Below are 14,374 nucleotides of genomic sequence, written 5' to 3'. Positions count from 1 at the left end.
ACAGCAATACATTATGACAGAGAGCCATGTTCTGTGATTATGTGATTCTGTGCTGGGGGGGTGAAATGTGGCGTCAGTGATATGAGTGCAGGCGGTTGAGATATGGTTGACAGCTTGAGGATGTGGTTTACGTATCGCAGTTCGATCGGTATCAAGGCACAGAGCCCTGCAGTTGTGTGGCAAGCAGGTGAGGATGCAGCCCTGAGGTGGAGCGGTGATTTACAGTCGGAGATGCGGGAGAGCAGCCACCTCCCGTTCTCCAACCACATACATGCAGCAGCTGTAGCTGTGAGGGGGCGTCCTGCCAAGGCCAGAGCATTAATATGGATCAGCCTCCTTAACCGCATCATCAAGCCTCTCACACTGAGTTAAGTGTTAAATTCATCACACATCGTTTCATCTCTCGTGACGATCAAACGCCCATTTGTGGCTCTGGATGGAACTCTCAGCTTCATAACACACTCACACACACACAAACACACACTCCTCCACTATCCCTGACACACACAAACACACCGCCCCCATCCTTACCCCCTACCCCCGCCTGAGGCGGCTCTGTGACATCAAAAGGAGCTAAGCGCTTTGCATCGTGGGTAAGATCTGGGAGCGTGACGGCTACAGAGTCTTTAGTCTCATTAAAGAGTTCTAGAGCTGCAACTCTCACATTAAAGAACTCTGCAAACTTCTTTCTGCTCATCCCTTTGGAGCAGATACGAGATGTGACACTCCTCAAAACTGAAAAGTGTCTTTGAGTCTAAATGTGGGGGGTTGAGGGGGGGGGGGGGGGGTTCCTAAATAAACCCAACGCTCTGTTATAAGCAGTATGTATTTACAAATAGGACATAAAGTCATTCGGTCAAAAGCATAAAAAAAAGAGGGGTGAGACTTTAAAGTTTACTTAAAAAAGTTTATTCAGTGATATTGCACTTTGAGATAGCTTCTTCAATGCAGATAAAAATACATTTAGATGAAAGATTGTGAGAGGAAGGATACAGTACATTGTTTTAATGAGAGCTACTCATGAGGACCGAATAAGGAAAGAGTTAATAACACAGGAGTCAAAAATATTTCTCACTAGAGCTGATGAAAACTTAAACAACAGATGCTGTTTAAGCCAGCGGACTGCTGTAGAAACACTATGCGCCCTATACATTTATTTACATCAAAAAGCAAAGGATGCAAGAAAAGGTCAGCCCTATAAACACAATCTCACCCGCTTCTCCCACAGATACACTCGGGGCGTCAATAGATGTGAATGCGTTTGATTGGAAGCAGGTCTGTGGGATGTGGAGTATCATAACCTACTGTATGTTCTCTTCACAGCGACTCGTGCTGTAGTTCAGAAGGATCTAAATGGAAAGCAGGTATGTTTTTTTAATAAGAGAAGCTGTGCAGTGTGCAGAGGCTGCGTACTTTTACGTGTGTGTGTGTGTGTGTGTGTGTGTGTGTGTGTGTCCTAGATTCTGTACCACGCATTTATAATGTATGGACACTGTTGCTGGTGCTGTTCGTTTTCTACTGATCTGCTCAGAACAACAGGTTTCTAAGGTAAATGAGAAACTTTTCCCTTCATCTCCCCCCAACCCCCAACCTCCCTCCCTGCCTTGTTGCTTCAATTCTGGACTCCACCACCTCTTGGACCGCATCTCCCAGGGTGGGGGCCGGTCGTCTACACGAGACCCAGGATGCGTGCCACCCACCAGTTGCAGGGCATGATGACTCTACAGGCCACCCTGCAGCCTCGGTAGTGGTACGGCCACGGGTAGTAGCCTCCCAGCGGCTCACAGATCCTCTGGCAGTGGGTGTAGCTGCGGCGGCACTCGGCGCAGCACACGCCCTGGTGGTCCAGCATGGGGTCGATGTTCATGTTGCCCTGCTCGCCCTCGAGACCTCTCTGAGAGGAGACAGGAGGAGGACAGAGGTCAGGCTGTAGTGTGCAAGTGTCTGTGTGGCATCCAGTCGTGTGGTGCTGTGTGTCTGCGGCGGCGGAGAGAGCTCATTCCAAACCAATTAAAAATGGATTTCCGACGGGCGGGAGGAGGGGGAGGGGATGTTGTCAGATGTGGGTTTTTGTTGTCAAATATTTTCTTTTTCAGCGCAGTGCTTGCTGTTTACCCCCCTCTGTGGTTGTCAGGAGTGTGTTACAGGGGGTTGGGGGGATGCTTAGAGTGTGAAGGGAGAGGGATTAGGAAATTGGGGCCCGGCATACGGGGTGAGGATGGAGGGTGTATGTATGGGAGTCTGTGTGCAGGGCAAAGGGGCCACAGGAGGGCGGGAGGGGGGGAGGGGGGGGGGGGGGTGTTGTGGAATTATTCATACAGCCTCAGTGCTGAAAGGAAAGCTTTGGACAGCCTCACACAGGAGAAAAAAAAAGGCATACACAGAAAACACACCCACGCATACACTCAGATTTGCAGTGACAATCCGGGCCCCTGCGCCGTGACCCCGGCATCTGCTGCCGCCTGCACAGCTGTGAGAGGCTCTCCTCGGCCGGAGCCTTCTCAGGTGTCCCTCAGATCTGAGCGGACAGTTGTGAGCGCTGTGCACAACAGAAGCAGAAGAAAAGTGTGGGTTTGTTTTTGTGACTCACCTGGTAGGGGTTCTCCGGGTTGAACTCTGCCTCCACGTCCTCCTCTTCCTCCTCCCCGGCCCCGGCTGCCTGGCGGCGCTGGCGGGGGGCGGCCCTCCTCTTCCTCTGTCCGCCTGCACACATCAGAGTCTCACTATCTGACAGCGGACCAAATTTAGGAGCCGAGTGGCACTAATGTGGCTCAGCTCCTGATTGCACAGCCGTTTCTCTGGCAGCATTTTGAAGTCTTCAGATGAAGTAGAATAAAATTGTGTTTTCAGAACTTTTGACCTCCCAGCATGCTAAAAATTGTACACTCGGTGGCTCGGAAACTTCAAAAGGACTTTTCTTTTTAGCTTGTTTTTCTTTCTGGGGCTTTAACAACTGCAACGTTAAATGAAAATACTTGAGACCGTTTGACCCACATCCTCTTTGTTTAGTGAAAAACAGCCTTAAAACTTGAGAGTTTAACTCAACTTCACTATGAGCCATCTGATTGCTTACTGCTGGAGTAGGTGGGACGGAGCCAAAAGATTGGCAGGTCTCCGCACAAGTCCTTGATCTTGCTGCTGAGGAAGGCGGAGTCCGAGAGGGGCGTGTCGGCCGCCACCCAGATCAGGTCGTCCTCAAACTTGGCCGGCATCACCTCGTCCTCCTTCAGAGGGCGAAAAAGGTGAGAGGAAGTGAGCCGACACCCAAACAAACATCTCGGCGTCTCTTGTTCATGTGTCTCGTCTTGTCACTGGCCTTCCCCTTCAAATATCCCACACTCCTCGCATTCTGTCCAAATCCAATCTGCGTTAATGCTGCAATGTTAATGCTCCTTAACAACATAAAAATCAAGCAGTAAAAAGGAAGTCCTTGAGGCTGTAGTATGCGTTTTCCCTTTGCGCCAGCATTTAGCTGTGCACACAGTGTCAGGACTCATCAACATCTGAAGGGAAGGGGAGCTTGGATGGCCTAAATGTACAGGTTTCCACAGATCAACTAATGAGGTTTCCAGAGGAGCGTCTGTGTAAACACACAGTACGTCCTCTGTATCCACAGCCTGCAGGTAAAAGGGGAATTCTGTGGGGATGATTTTGCCCAGAGGCATTTGTTCCTGAGGGCTGCACTGCACTAGCCACAGTCATGTTTAGGGAATGTTATCCTCCAACCTTTCAGAAATGCTGCTGCTGTTTTTTTTTTCCCCAGCTCAAATGATTTGCTGGAGGGACAAATAAAAGCGGGGGTCCTTCTCCAGCGCTCGACTGATAAGAGTTTATCTGACCCACTCTCTCTGGATGGGGACGCGCGTGTGTGTGTGTGTGTGTGTGTGTGTGTGTGTGCGCGCACTTATCTAACCCATATTTGCCATCACTCTAAATTATAGCAAATGACCAGCCTGCAGCAACCATTATAACAACATCTCCCTGTCTCCACACACACACGCACACACATGCACACACACACAAATGTGAACCAGACGATCATTTATGAGGCAAAAAGAGGCAATGGCACAAACACACACACACAAAAGCACAGACGTGAAATAAATGATCGTTCATGAGGCAGAGAGAGGCAATAAGAGCAGCCCTGCGTGATAATTAAATGTGTGCTTGTGCGTGCGCGTACGTGTTCACGAGGGCAATTCTGGTGATGTGGATTTATGTGGATGTGAGGCTTATGCAGAACTAAATGATTTTAATTATCAGACAGCCTCAATTGAACAATCACAGGCGGTGGTTTGTGTGAGTTGTGATAGCAATCCCCACACACATATGGCGCTGTGTATTGAGTGAAGTCCTTTTTTTTTTTTTGTTATCTTAATAAAGTCCACCAAGCTGTTAAATGACAGGAACCCACATGTGGAAAATGAAATTACCTCAGTGTCCTGGTATGTCACTGGTTCGGGTGAATCATGGTAATACCACTAACGTTAGCATCATATCAGAGGTGAGAAATTGTAGTCGAAGTTCAAACGCTCAGCAGAGATTAGACAATGCTGTGATACAACTTTTAGTATCAATAAGAAAAAAACTGAAACTTTTATAAGTTATACCTGCTGGCTTCAGCAATGGGCTGATTAAAGATTTAGGATATTTTTGCCTCATAAGTCAGTTACCAGCAGTTTTTTAAGCCCTGTGTTTGGCTTGCCATGTTTGAAATATCCCTTGATTTACATCCTCCACTTGCATAATTTGTATTATCTTTTTGACAAAGGCTTACTAACGTTTGTATCTTCTGATTTAATGCTTTGTTAGAAAGTGAACAAGTCATTAATAAAGGGGTGGTGGGTGCTTCACGTTATACACCGTCAGGTCTGCAGGTGTCAAGGTGTGTAAGTCATTATTAAAGGGCTCTTCCACTAAAGTGATCCATCCTATCTACTTTGCCTGCAGCTGTTTTGCTGGAGGTGAGCGTTCACTGTGCAGTCCACACCTGGCCACAGCAGGGAGTTGAGTGAAATGTTATTGTCATCTGGCTAACATGCTCACAGTGGCAATGCTAACATGCTGATGTTTAGCAGGTATATAGATACATAGATATAGGATACATATAGGTTTGCACTATGTTTACCATCTTAGTTTCGTGTGTTAGCATGTAAACATTTACTAATTAGCACTAAACAGAAAATAGACCACAGAATATCAGTTAGATATCATCAGAGAATACCATTAGTTTTGCTGGTATTTGATCATAAACCTATGTAAAAACTGTGAAAAACTCAGATAATCACCAAAATAAGAAGGATTCATCCTCTGGGGATCATGAGCAATCATGGCAATCTGTCCATTTGGTGTGGAGCTACTTTGATCTGGACCAAAGTAGAGGAGCAACAGAACTGACATGGCCATGCCTGGAGCCATGGTGCTAAAGACATAGCAAGTATGCCAAAAATTCTTCTTTTTAATGGCTTAGTACTTGTCTTTAGATGATAAGTAGGTTGTTTGGGTATTTGTTTTCTGGTGTTCATGATGCCATTTTTTTTAAATGAAGTACTTAATAGTTGATACATGTTTCCCTTTTCCATCGCAGAAACACAACAGAAGACATGAACTATCACTGGTTCCTGTTCATCAGCCACTTTGAGGACAAGTTCCTGGACTTAAATATGGGATCTTTTCATGAGGTAATGCTACATCCTGGTACTTTCACCCCCCGGTGATGATGACTGGTCAAGCAGATGTTTCATCACATCACAATCAGAACGACTACAACAGTGGAGCAATTTTTTTTTTTTTAAACTAGCAGTGTGCTGGATGCCAAAACATCCTAACATGTAAAATACAATGTAAACACGAGGACAGACCTAAATCCAAAACCTTGTTCTCATATAAGACAGACTGGACCAACCCACCAGATCAAATGTCATGGAGTCCTTGTTGAGAGTCTCCACATCAGGCAGACGAGCCTTCACCTGCGTCTTGATGTAGCACTTCTCTCCTCCTGAAAAGCGAATCCCTGTGATCCCCTGGAGAGGGAAGAAAGGGAAAGGGGGGCAACCAAAAATCTGTAACTTATCTCTTAACTCCTCTAAATGTTTGTATTGTCCTCTGGGGCTACACATCTGCACAATAAATGCAACATCACAACTAACATCTGTCTGATTGAACATGGTGGGAGCGGGTCGTGTATTATAGACTAAAAAAATTACACTCACAGGGACAGTATGATTAAAGGTCAAAATTGTAATTGTTAAAAGGCCAAAACCGCTGCTTCACTAGTCTGATTGGCCTGATTGGGCACTTTAATTAAAGGTCAAAACCACCAGTCTGAATTTAATGAAAATTGCAGGGTCACTGAGTCTTGACACTGATTGGCCCAAAGGGGGATAACATGTCCACTTGCCTTTAATTTTTCCACTGCTGCAGTGAGCCAATGTCCCCACAAGGGCCTTTAAAGTTTCCACAGATCTGATCAACCTCTTGAAGAGAGCTGATCACTGCGTAGATGAGTCTGGTTTTCTGACCCCTCTGATGTTATTTTTAATTATTTTCAGTCCAACTCACAATCTCAAAGTCATGGACCTCCACAGCCTCGTCTGCCCCGCTGCCGGTGCTGAATCTCTCCATGTTATTGGCTGTGTCGATCTCCATTGAACCCTCCTCCACTTTGCCATTGATGCTCATGCTGTAGTGGACATTGTAGACCTGCACACACACACACACACACACACAAAACACACACAAGGTTTCAGACTGGCATGTAAGGTATGAGAGTCCTGACAGTCACCCCACCCCACCCCCATCCCTCTCCCTCTCTCCCTCCCTCTCCTTCCTTCTCCAGTCTTACCCCATGACTTCTCCTCACGTACAAAGTCTCTTTCTCAATTCTCTCTTTCAGACACACACATCCATTCAGGCTTGTTTAGAAGAACACAATCCTTACACCTCTGGGTGATGATGACCCTTCTACAGAGCCTTTTCATCATGTCTTAATAACATTTTCAAACTTCATATTGGAAAAAAAAAAGCACCCAGAAAGCTACATTTTCCCTCTCATCTCTTACACCTCTTGCCCCTGGAGCATCAGCCGGACCAGAGAGCCCCCACCCCCACCCCCACCCGCACCCCTCTCCACCCTGCCACGATCCTCCAACACACACCACATACACACAAGGGTTCCATTCACCAAGCTTTACCTACCATGAAAATGTGGTGTTTAATTTACATTTTACTGTTTGCCTACACTGCAAAAAAAATCCATCTTGAAGAACCGCTTTAGTCTATTGAGTCATTTTAATTCAAACAAGTTCAAAAAAAAAAATCTACCACTGGACGAGATAATTTCACATGTTTCCAATTCAAAGGAGCTTGTTTCAAAAATTTCTTCAATCAAGTGACATAATTTTTTATAGGGTCTGAGTATGAGAGCTGTTTTCTTCTATCGTAGTTCCACTTATTTTAGAAAAGTTTTTAAAGTAGAGAAAAGTGCTTTGAGAAAAGAGGGAATTATCTAGCAGATCAGACTGACTTTGATTTGATTTTCGATTGAAAGCCTTAAGGGGCTGTGTAAAACTTTCTGGGGTGGTGACAGGGGCTGAGTATCGTGTTCCACTGTAAAAAGGCGAGATGCTCTGCAGGGTTTTTACTGGTTTCTTAGAAGTCCCCTCTTGACATGAAAACTGCAACAGCCTCCACGCAATATTTCAAAATAATAGAAGTGTGTAAACTTTGTACAACTTGTTTAATCATGTGCCTTGATTTAAAACTTAATATCTTATTGGCACTTCCAATGTGCACAGTAAAACCCTGGCACAGAGACAGACCTGCAGAGAGAACCATGGTCCATGGTGCAAGCAAACAATGTTGATGTAACTATTTATGTAACTGTTGGGCTAATTATAGGCTGTTGCAAAGAGTGTGGCTGAAATAAGAATTTAGAAGAAGGAAAGCGAAAAAGACCTTTGCCTGGTTTCCAAGAAAGCCCCCTCCTCCACCGGCCCCCCAAAACAAAAAAAACAATAAATGATTTTTGTACAGTCCCTCAAAACACACTTGCAGACATGCAGACACAAACATGAAGTTAGAGGTAATGGTTTCGTGTAAGATAAAATATCACTCTTACGTGTTTTTCATTGTTGTTCCAGAAGTAGAAAGCTCCAACTGCCCCCAGCAGAAGCAGCAGGGCTCCGGCGATGAGCACCGCGATCCCGGCCTTCAGGAGGCGGCCGGTGGCGGCGGGCTTGACCGCCACCGCGGAGTAGGCCTGCAAGGTAAAGCATAGACTCCGGAGTGACAACATGACCATATACTAGCCGGTGATCAAGCATCTAATGAAGCCTGTGATAACTTCATTATACTGGAGCCCACTGGACCTGAGATGATGCACATGTTATGATAAGGTGACAGAAGTGACAGAGGTGGTTTTTGGAAGTTCGCCCTTATGCAACTTTTGAAAGGTCAAGAAACAGACACAGTCTCGGGTATTTGAACCTTGCCCCCCCCCCTCACGCGGATGCACAGCAGTCGGTCTCCCAGTGGCTTTAAATGAGCCATAAGCTGTAAAAACACTCACCGGAGGCATAAACTGCTGCAGGTCCTCTGGTCCTGCCGAGGCGATCGGTACTTTCTCTGAGCTCCCGGCCATGACTGGAGCCAAACACCTGAGGAAACCCCACTCCACTGACTGCTCTCTCTCTCTCTCTCTCTCTCTCTCTCTCTCTCTCTCTCTCTCTCTCTCTCTCTCTCTGGAGAGGAGGAGGAGGAGGGTCACTCCTGCTCACTCATACCTTCCTCAGTTTTGTGACTTTAAACGCTGAGGTGAAATAGAGCCTCCAGCTGATGAACCACCACTAATTTAAGTCAGCTCTGCTTTTCTGTCAGAGCATTCATCATGTTTTCCCTTTGAAGATCACATGCTGCTCATGCAACTTACATGAGTTTGATTCCCGCTATGATCCTCAGGTTTTTTTTATATATCATTAAGCTTTATGGCAACCTGAGAGAGACTGAGATCTATTCAGCAATTAAGGAAATGAGGCTGTGAGGTGAGGCTGTCTCCTCGACCCCCCCGTGCCTCCGCAGACTGTCTCGGGTCAGAGGTGACTCTGGCGGAATGTGGCGTGTTTTCTGTGTTTACACGACAGGGTGTAAACGGCGACAGACCTCGGTCTCCCCTCTGTGTATCTTCTCTCCGTGAGCTCGGCGCCCGGGTCCGCGGTGATGGGGGGATTACGTAAGGGGCGCACCGTGCGCATTTGGCAGACAGACAGAGAGCATCCCGGGAGGACAGAGCGGGGGGGGGGGGGGGGGTTATTCACAGGGACTTCGTGTTCTTTAACGAAAATCACCTGGATTTGTGTGCCTATCACACGTCCTTAGTTAGACCTCCTGTAGCTGTAGCCCCCCCCCCCCCCCCCCCCCCCCCCCCCCCCCCCCCCGCACATCAGGTGGAAATGATTCATGTGATTTATGGAAACCTGGCTGTATCTTTAATTCTTGTATTAACACGCAGGTCTCAGGCAGTAAAACACATCTATTAAATCCGTGAGGACGGAAAGAATAACTGAAGGTTACCGCTCCTGTTGTGCGTGAGTGATTTGCTAGAAAACCTTGGCGTCTGCTCTGGCGTCTCACCAGCAAAACCACATTCACAAAAGAGAGGAAAAAAAACCGACTAAGCTGACCTTCTCCAGTGGACTGCAAGGACAGAGGCGCACTCCTGCAATAACAGCGCCGCCTGTCGGCCCTCAGTGCGCCGGCTCCGACTGACGGGCTGTTCCTGAAGCGTCCCTCTCACCTCGCCCGGATCTCTCTGAACCAACACATGACTCACTTGCTCGGAACAATATTTCAAAGTTTATTTTCTCTCATAGTGCGATGATAAAAAAAAAATCTGTACAATTACTTTTTATTGCATTCAAATAAGTTCGTACACCGTTATCAACTTGATACATTGTGGGTCACCCGCCCTCAAACTGAACAGTTTCTGGGGGCTTTTTTTAAATAGTCAGCATGCTTAAAGATCAATAATTACAATTCATTTTTACATAGCTTTGCTTAATTATTACTCTTATAAAAAATAAAATCTCTGTATGTACAAAACTTGCATATGATACACTTCATGTCCAACAAGAATGTGTGATTGAATGGACTTCAAATGTGGCTTTTACAATCAAACAAAAACACACAAATATTAGGATATAAACTTCTGTGCACACTCTCCACAGCAACAAATAACCTCAAAGAGTTACATTATTCTCCTTGTCAATGAATCATAAATTAAACATTTGAATACACTATACATTTCTTTGAGAGTGAGCTTTAAGTGTGTGTGTGTGTGTGTGCGTGCGCAATTGTCTGTTTTAGATGTCGTTGTTGGGGCAGTGTGTTGGGGTGGGGGTGTAAACGGGGATGGTTATATCACTAATCTCCTGGACCCTCACAGGCCTGGGTGGGGTGACCAGGACGTAGTCGTACTCTCTGTGCAGGACCTTCTCGTACACGCTCTGCAGCCCCACTGTCTTGGGGATGTGGGCCTGGTAGTAGTTGTCCCTGCGGTGGGGGTCCCGGGGCAGGGAGGCCGTCTTGGAGAGGCTGTTGAAGGAGGAGAGGGTCGGGGCCGGAGAGGGAGCTGCGTTGGCTCTTACTGCTGAGGGGCTCCAGCAGCGATCTGAGTGACCCAGGACCTTACACTCACTGGTGCAAGCCCACAGACCTGAGAGAGGAGGAGAGAGTTAGAGCCAAAGCCTTTCACCAGAGTGACAGTTTTACGTAGTGTCCATTCAAATGTGCCAGTTGTTTTGTCTTTACCATTTTGGCCGCCGATGGGAGGAACCACTGCCCCATCTTTCTTCAGGCCAGTGTCTCCGCTGACGTCACTATCACTGTCATTGAAGTCACTGTCCCCCTTGCCACTGTCTTTGCCGCTGAAGGCGGGGTCCCTGGCAGAGATGGTGGTGTAAGAGTTCCCCTTCCAGATGGTGATGGGCCTCACCGCCTCCTTCCCGTTCCCATAGCCAGGCAGAGTGGAGTAGCCCTGCAGGAGCAGAGAGGAGACAGAAACAGAGGTTAATGTCTGCCGGGTTAACACATCGCACAGTGCTGACTTGTTGTGTGCCACCCCACCCCCACACCTCCCCCTCCCCGCCCCTACAAAGCTCGGTGTCCCCAAGGTGCGTCTCACCTCGTGTTTGTTCCCACGGAGCTTGTTGCTGCTGTCGGACTCGAACACACAGGGCGCCTCGCTGCCGTCCTCTGAGGCCGAGCACATGTCGCTGCCCCCGGGGTGAGCCGAGGTGAACCCGCCGGGCTGGCTGCTGTACGAGTGTCCGTCAAATCCCGCTGCTCCCCCGGCTCCACGGAGCGGCAGCAGCGGGTTGTCCGCCACATGGTTCCTGCCCCGCTCCAGCGTGTCCTTGTCCCCGTACGAGTCCCCGTCCCCCCCGCGCTTGTCCCGCCGGCTCCGGCTGCACGTGGAGGCGATGAGGATGATCGCGAGCAGCAGGAGCGTGCAGCTCCCCGCGAGGACAACAATGATCACCACCGACAGGTCCCACTGCGCGTGCACCTCCCCCCCGCCGCTGGACTCGTGCACGGTGCCGTCGCGGGGCGGGGAGCCCGCGACGATGAGGAAGTGGAGCGTGGCGGTGGAGGTGAGCGCGGGCCGCCCGTGGTCGCTCACGGTCACGGTCACGCTCAGAGTCTCGTCCACGTCGTGGCTGAGCACCTGGTTCAGGTAGATCTCCCCGGTGGCCTTGTTCACGGAGAACACGGAGGGCTCCCCGGTGGCCAGCCCGTAGGACAGCTCCGAGTTCACGCCCTCGTCTGCGTCCCGCGCCTCCACGCGGGTGATGACGTAGCCGGTGGGCGCGTCCCGGGGCAGCGGGACCTCGGCGGAGCCGTTGTTGAGGGCCGGCTGCGTGATGACCGGCGCGTTGTCGTTCTGGTCCACGATCCTCACGCAGACGCTGGCGCCGCCGGACAGCGGCGGGGAGCCGCCGTCACTCGCCGTGATGCGGAGCTCCAGCTGTTTCATCACCTCGTAGTTGAAGCTGCGGAGCGCGTAGAGCGACCCGCTGGCCGGGTCCAGGGACACGAAGGTGGAGATGGGGGAGCCCATGAAGTAGGTGTCCGCCAGTTTGTAGCTGACCTTCCCGTTTGACCCCATGTCCATGTCCCGCGCCACCACGGTGGTGATGTACGCCCCGGGCGCGTTGTTCTCCACCACTGACACCTCGTACACCGGTTTGCTGAACACCGGAGCGTTGTCGTTCTCATCCGTCAGCCTGATGGTGTACTGAGTGATGGTCCTGAAGGGAGGGGAGCCCAGATCCTCCGCCACCACTGTGAGGTTATACTCGGGGATCTTCTCCCGGTCTAACGGGCTGGTACTCACGATCATGAAGCTGTCCTCGTACGCCTGCTGCAGCCGGAAGTGGTCGTGTCCGTACAGGGTGCAGTGCACCTGTCCGTTAGCGCCCGAGTCCCTGTCCGAGGTGCTGACCAGAGCCACGAAGCTCTCTCTGGCCGCCGCCTCGGTGATGTACGCTATCCCCGCCGTGATGGACGTCATGGGGGTGATGGAGATCTCCGGTGCGTTGTCGTTAACATCCTGCACCTGCACTACTATTTTGCAGATGGCCGGGCTCGGGTTCGGACCCAGGTCGGTGGCCTGGACGTCAAACTCATACGTGTTCTTACTTTCAAAGTCAATCGGGCTCTCCAGGGTGAGCCGTCCCGTCTTCCTGTCCACTCTGAAGAGTTGTCGTATTTCTGGGGGCACCTGGTGACCGAACCCGTACACCACCTCACCGTTCAGCCCCTCGTCTGGGTCCTCGGCGTTCAGGTCCAGCAAGAGCGAGCCCACCGGTGCGTCCTCGGGCAGGTCCACGGAGAAGCTGTTCCTGTCAAACACCGGGCTGTTGTCGTTGTAGTCTTTCACCTTGACGTTGATGCGCGTTGTTCCGGTGCGGGACGGGTTGCCTCCGTCCATAGCCACAAGCTCCAGCGCGTAAGAAGCCTGCGTCTCCCGGTCCAGCTCTTTCATGAGCACCAGCTCCGCATATTTAACCCCGTCGGCCCTGCTGAGCACGTCGATTGAAAAGTGGCTGTTGACGGAGATCTGGTAGCTTTGGATGTAGTTCACCCCAACATCCTCGTCCACGGCAAAGTCCAGCGGGATCCGTGTGCCCACCGCCGTGTTCTCGGAGATCTCCAGGCTCGACTCTTTTCGGGGGAACTCGGGGGAGTTGTCGTTGATGTCCTTGACCTCCACCTCGACGTGGATGAGTTTAAACTGCTCTTTAGAGAAGCTGACCACGTCGAAAGCGATGAGGCAGTGCAGGGTGTGTTTGCAGACGCGCTCCCTGTCGATCCTCTCTCCTATGCTCAGCTGCCCGTCGCTCTCCCGCAGCCGGATGAAAGAGGAGTTGAACTGTTTCATCATCCTGAAATTGGTCCTGGAGCCTCCCGAGGAAGAGGGAGTGGAGGAGATGTCCTTGGCCAAGTTTCCAATCACTGTCCCCGGTGCGTCTTCCTCAAATGTCTGATATTTCACCGTCTTTCCTTGTGTGACAGCAGAGAGGCTCAGCAAGGAGACGCACACCAGCATCAACAGCCCGTTCCACCCTGCTTCTCCCATCTTGACACCTTCACTCCAAAAAAAAAAAAAAAAAATCTGAAATTCAGCAAACTGTCCGTAATGAGTCCAGTTTAAAGTTTAAACATAACACACCTGGAAAAAAAGCTACTCCCTCCCGGCTCTCGTCGACTCTCCGGGGCTGTTTTTTTTTTTAGTATGAAGCCTGTAATAAATATTCCATATGTCTTTCACTGCGCGCCCTGGATGCGCTCCGCTCTCTCTCTACTGGAGGTGTGCTGCTCTCAGCGCAAGAGGGCTGCAGTGTCTGCAGGAGCGTTTATACGGCGAGGCATGCAAATGAGCCGCACTGTGACCAATCCGGGCTTTGAGAGGGAAAAAAAGGGGGACTTCTCAAAGACCTCTAAACCCTGTTTAGAGATTCCTGGACTGTGCGGAGAAACTTGGCACCCAAAATGTGGGCTAAACGCGGGGCTTGATTTAATACTGCTATAGTTTCCGCTGCTTGTTTATGTTCCTCGGGCAGTTAAATGAGTCTGCGCACCGACACACGGGGGGAGCACAGAGATGCGCAGTGTCCCTGAGATAGAGGACAAAGCATTTGAATAGGAGTGTCTGCTCAGGATGCTTCACCCTATATAGGCGTGTAGTGTAAAGAGATTTATGCTTAAACACTGGCTGTTCCCCACGCGTGTGTGTCCTGTGTAACCCACCCGGGTAAAAGCAGTCACCTCTCCGCCTCTCACAGGAGAGTGACTCCATGCAGAAATATGACTTGAT

The 14,374-nt window shown here is 49.7% G+C and overlaps 2 protein-coding genes across 2 annotated transcripts; both read right to left on the bottom strand.

Moving 5' to 3' along the window:
• Window positions 1-893: 893 nt before the first annotated feature.
• On the bottom strand, window positions 894-8,714 carry LOC139629598 (leukocyte cell-derived chemotaxin 1-like). The gene is made up of 7 exons (XM_071492317.1): window positions 8,570-8,714; window positions 8,120-8,260; window positions 6,562-6,702; window positions 5,910-6,023; window positions 3,074-3,224; window positions 2,591-2,703; window positions 894-1,894 (listed from the first exon to the last, which is right to left on the bottom strand). Exons 1-7 carry the CDS (start codon window positions 8,639-8,641, stop codon window positions 1,670-1,672), a joined length of 957 nt encoding a protein of 318 aa, XP_071348418.1. The 5' UTR covers window positions 8,642-8,714; the 3' UTR covers window positions 894-1,669.
• Window positions 8,715-9,833: 1,119 nt separating this feature from the next.
• Window positions 9,834-13,885, bottom strand: LOC139629636 (protocadherin-8-like). Its single transcript, XM_071492380.1, has 3 exons — window positions 11,180-13,885; window positions 10,807-11,032; window positions 9,834-10,711 (listed from the first exon to the last, which is right to left on the bottom strand). Exons 1-3 carry the CDS (start codon window positions 13,634-13,636, stop codon window positions 10,359-10,361), a joined length of 3,036 nt encoding a protein of 1,011 aa, XP_071348481.1. The 5' UTR covers window positions 13,637-13,885; the 3' UTR covers window positions 9,834-10,358.
• Window positions 13,886-14,374: the final 489 nt, after the last annotated feature.

The sequence above is a fragment of the Trachinotus anak genome, unplaced genomic scaffold (assembly GCF_046630095.1).
Source record: "Trachinotus anak isolate AG129_WGS33_773 ecotype Australia unplaced genomic scaffold, CSIRO_AGI_Tana_v1 ptg000012l, whole genome shotgun sequence".
In the NCBI taxonomy this organism is placed as follows: domain Eukaryota; kingdom Metazoa; phylum Chordata; class Actinopteri; order Carangiformes; family Carangidae; genus Trachinotus; species Trachinotus anak.
This window is presented reverse-complemented; position numbering and strand designations above follow the sequence as displayed.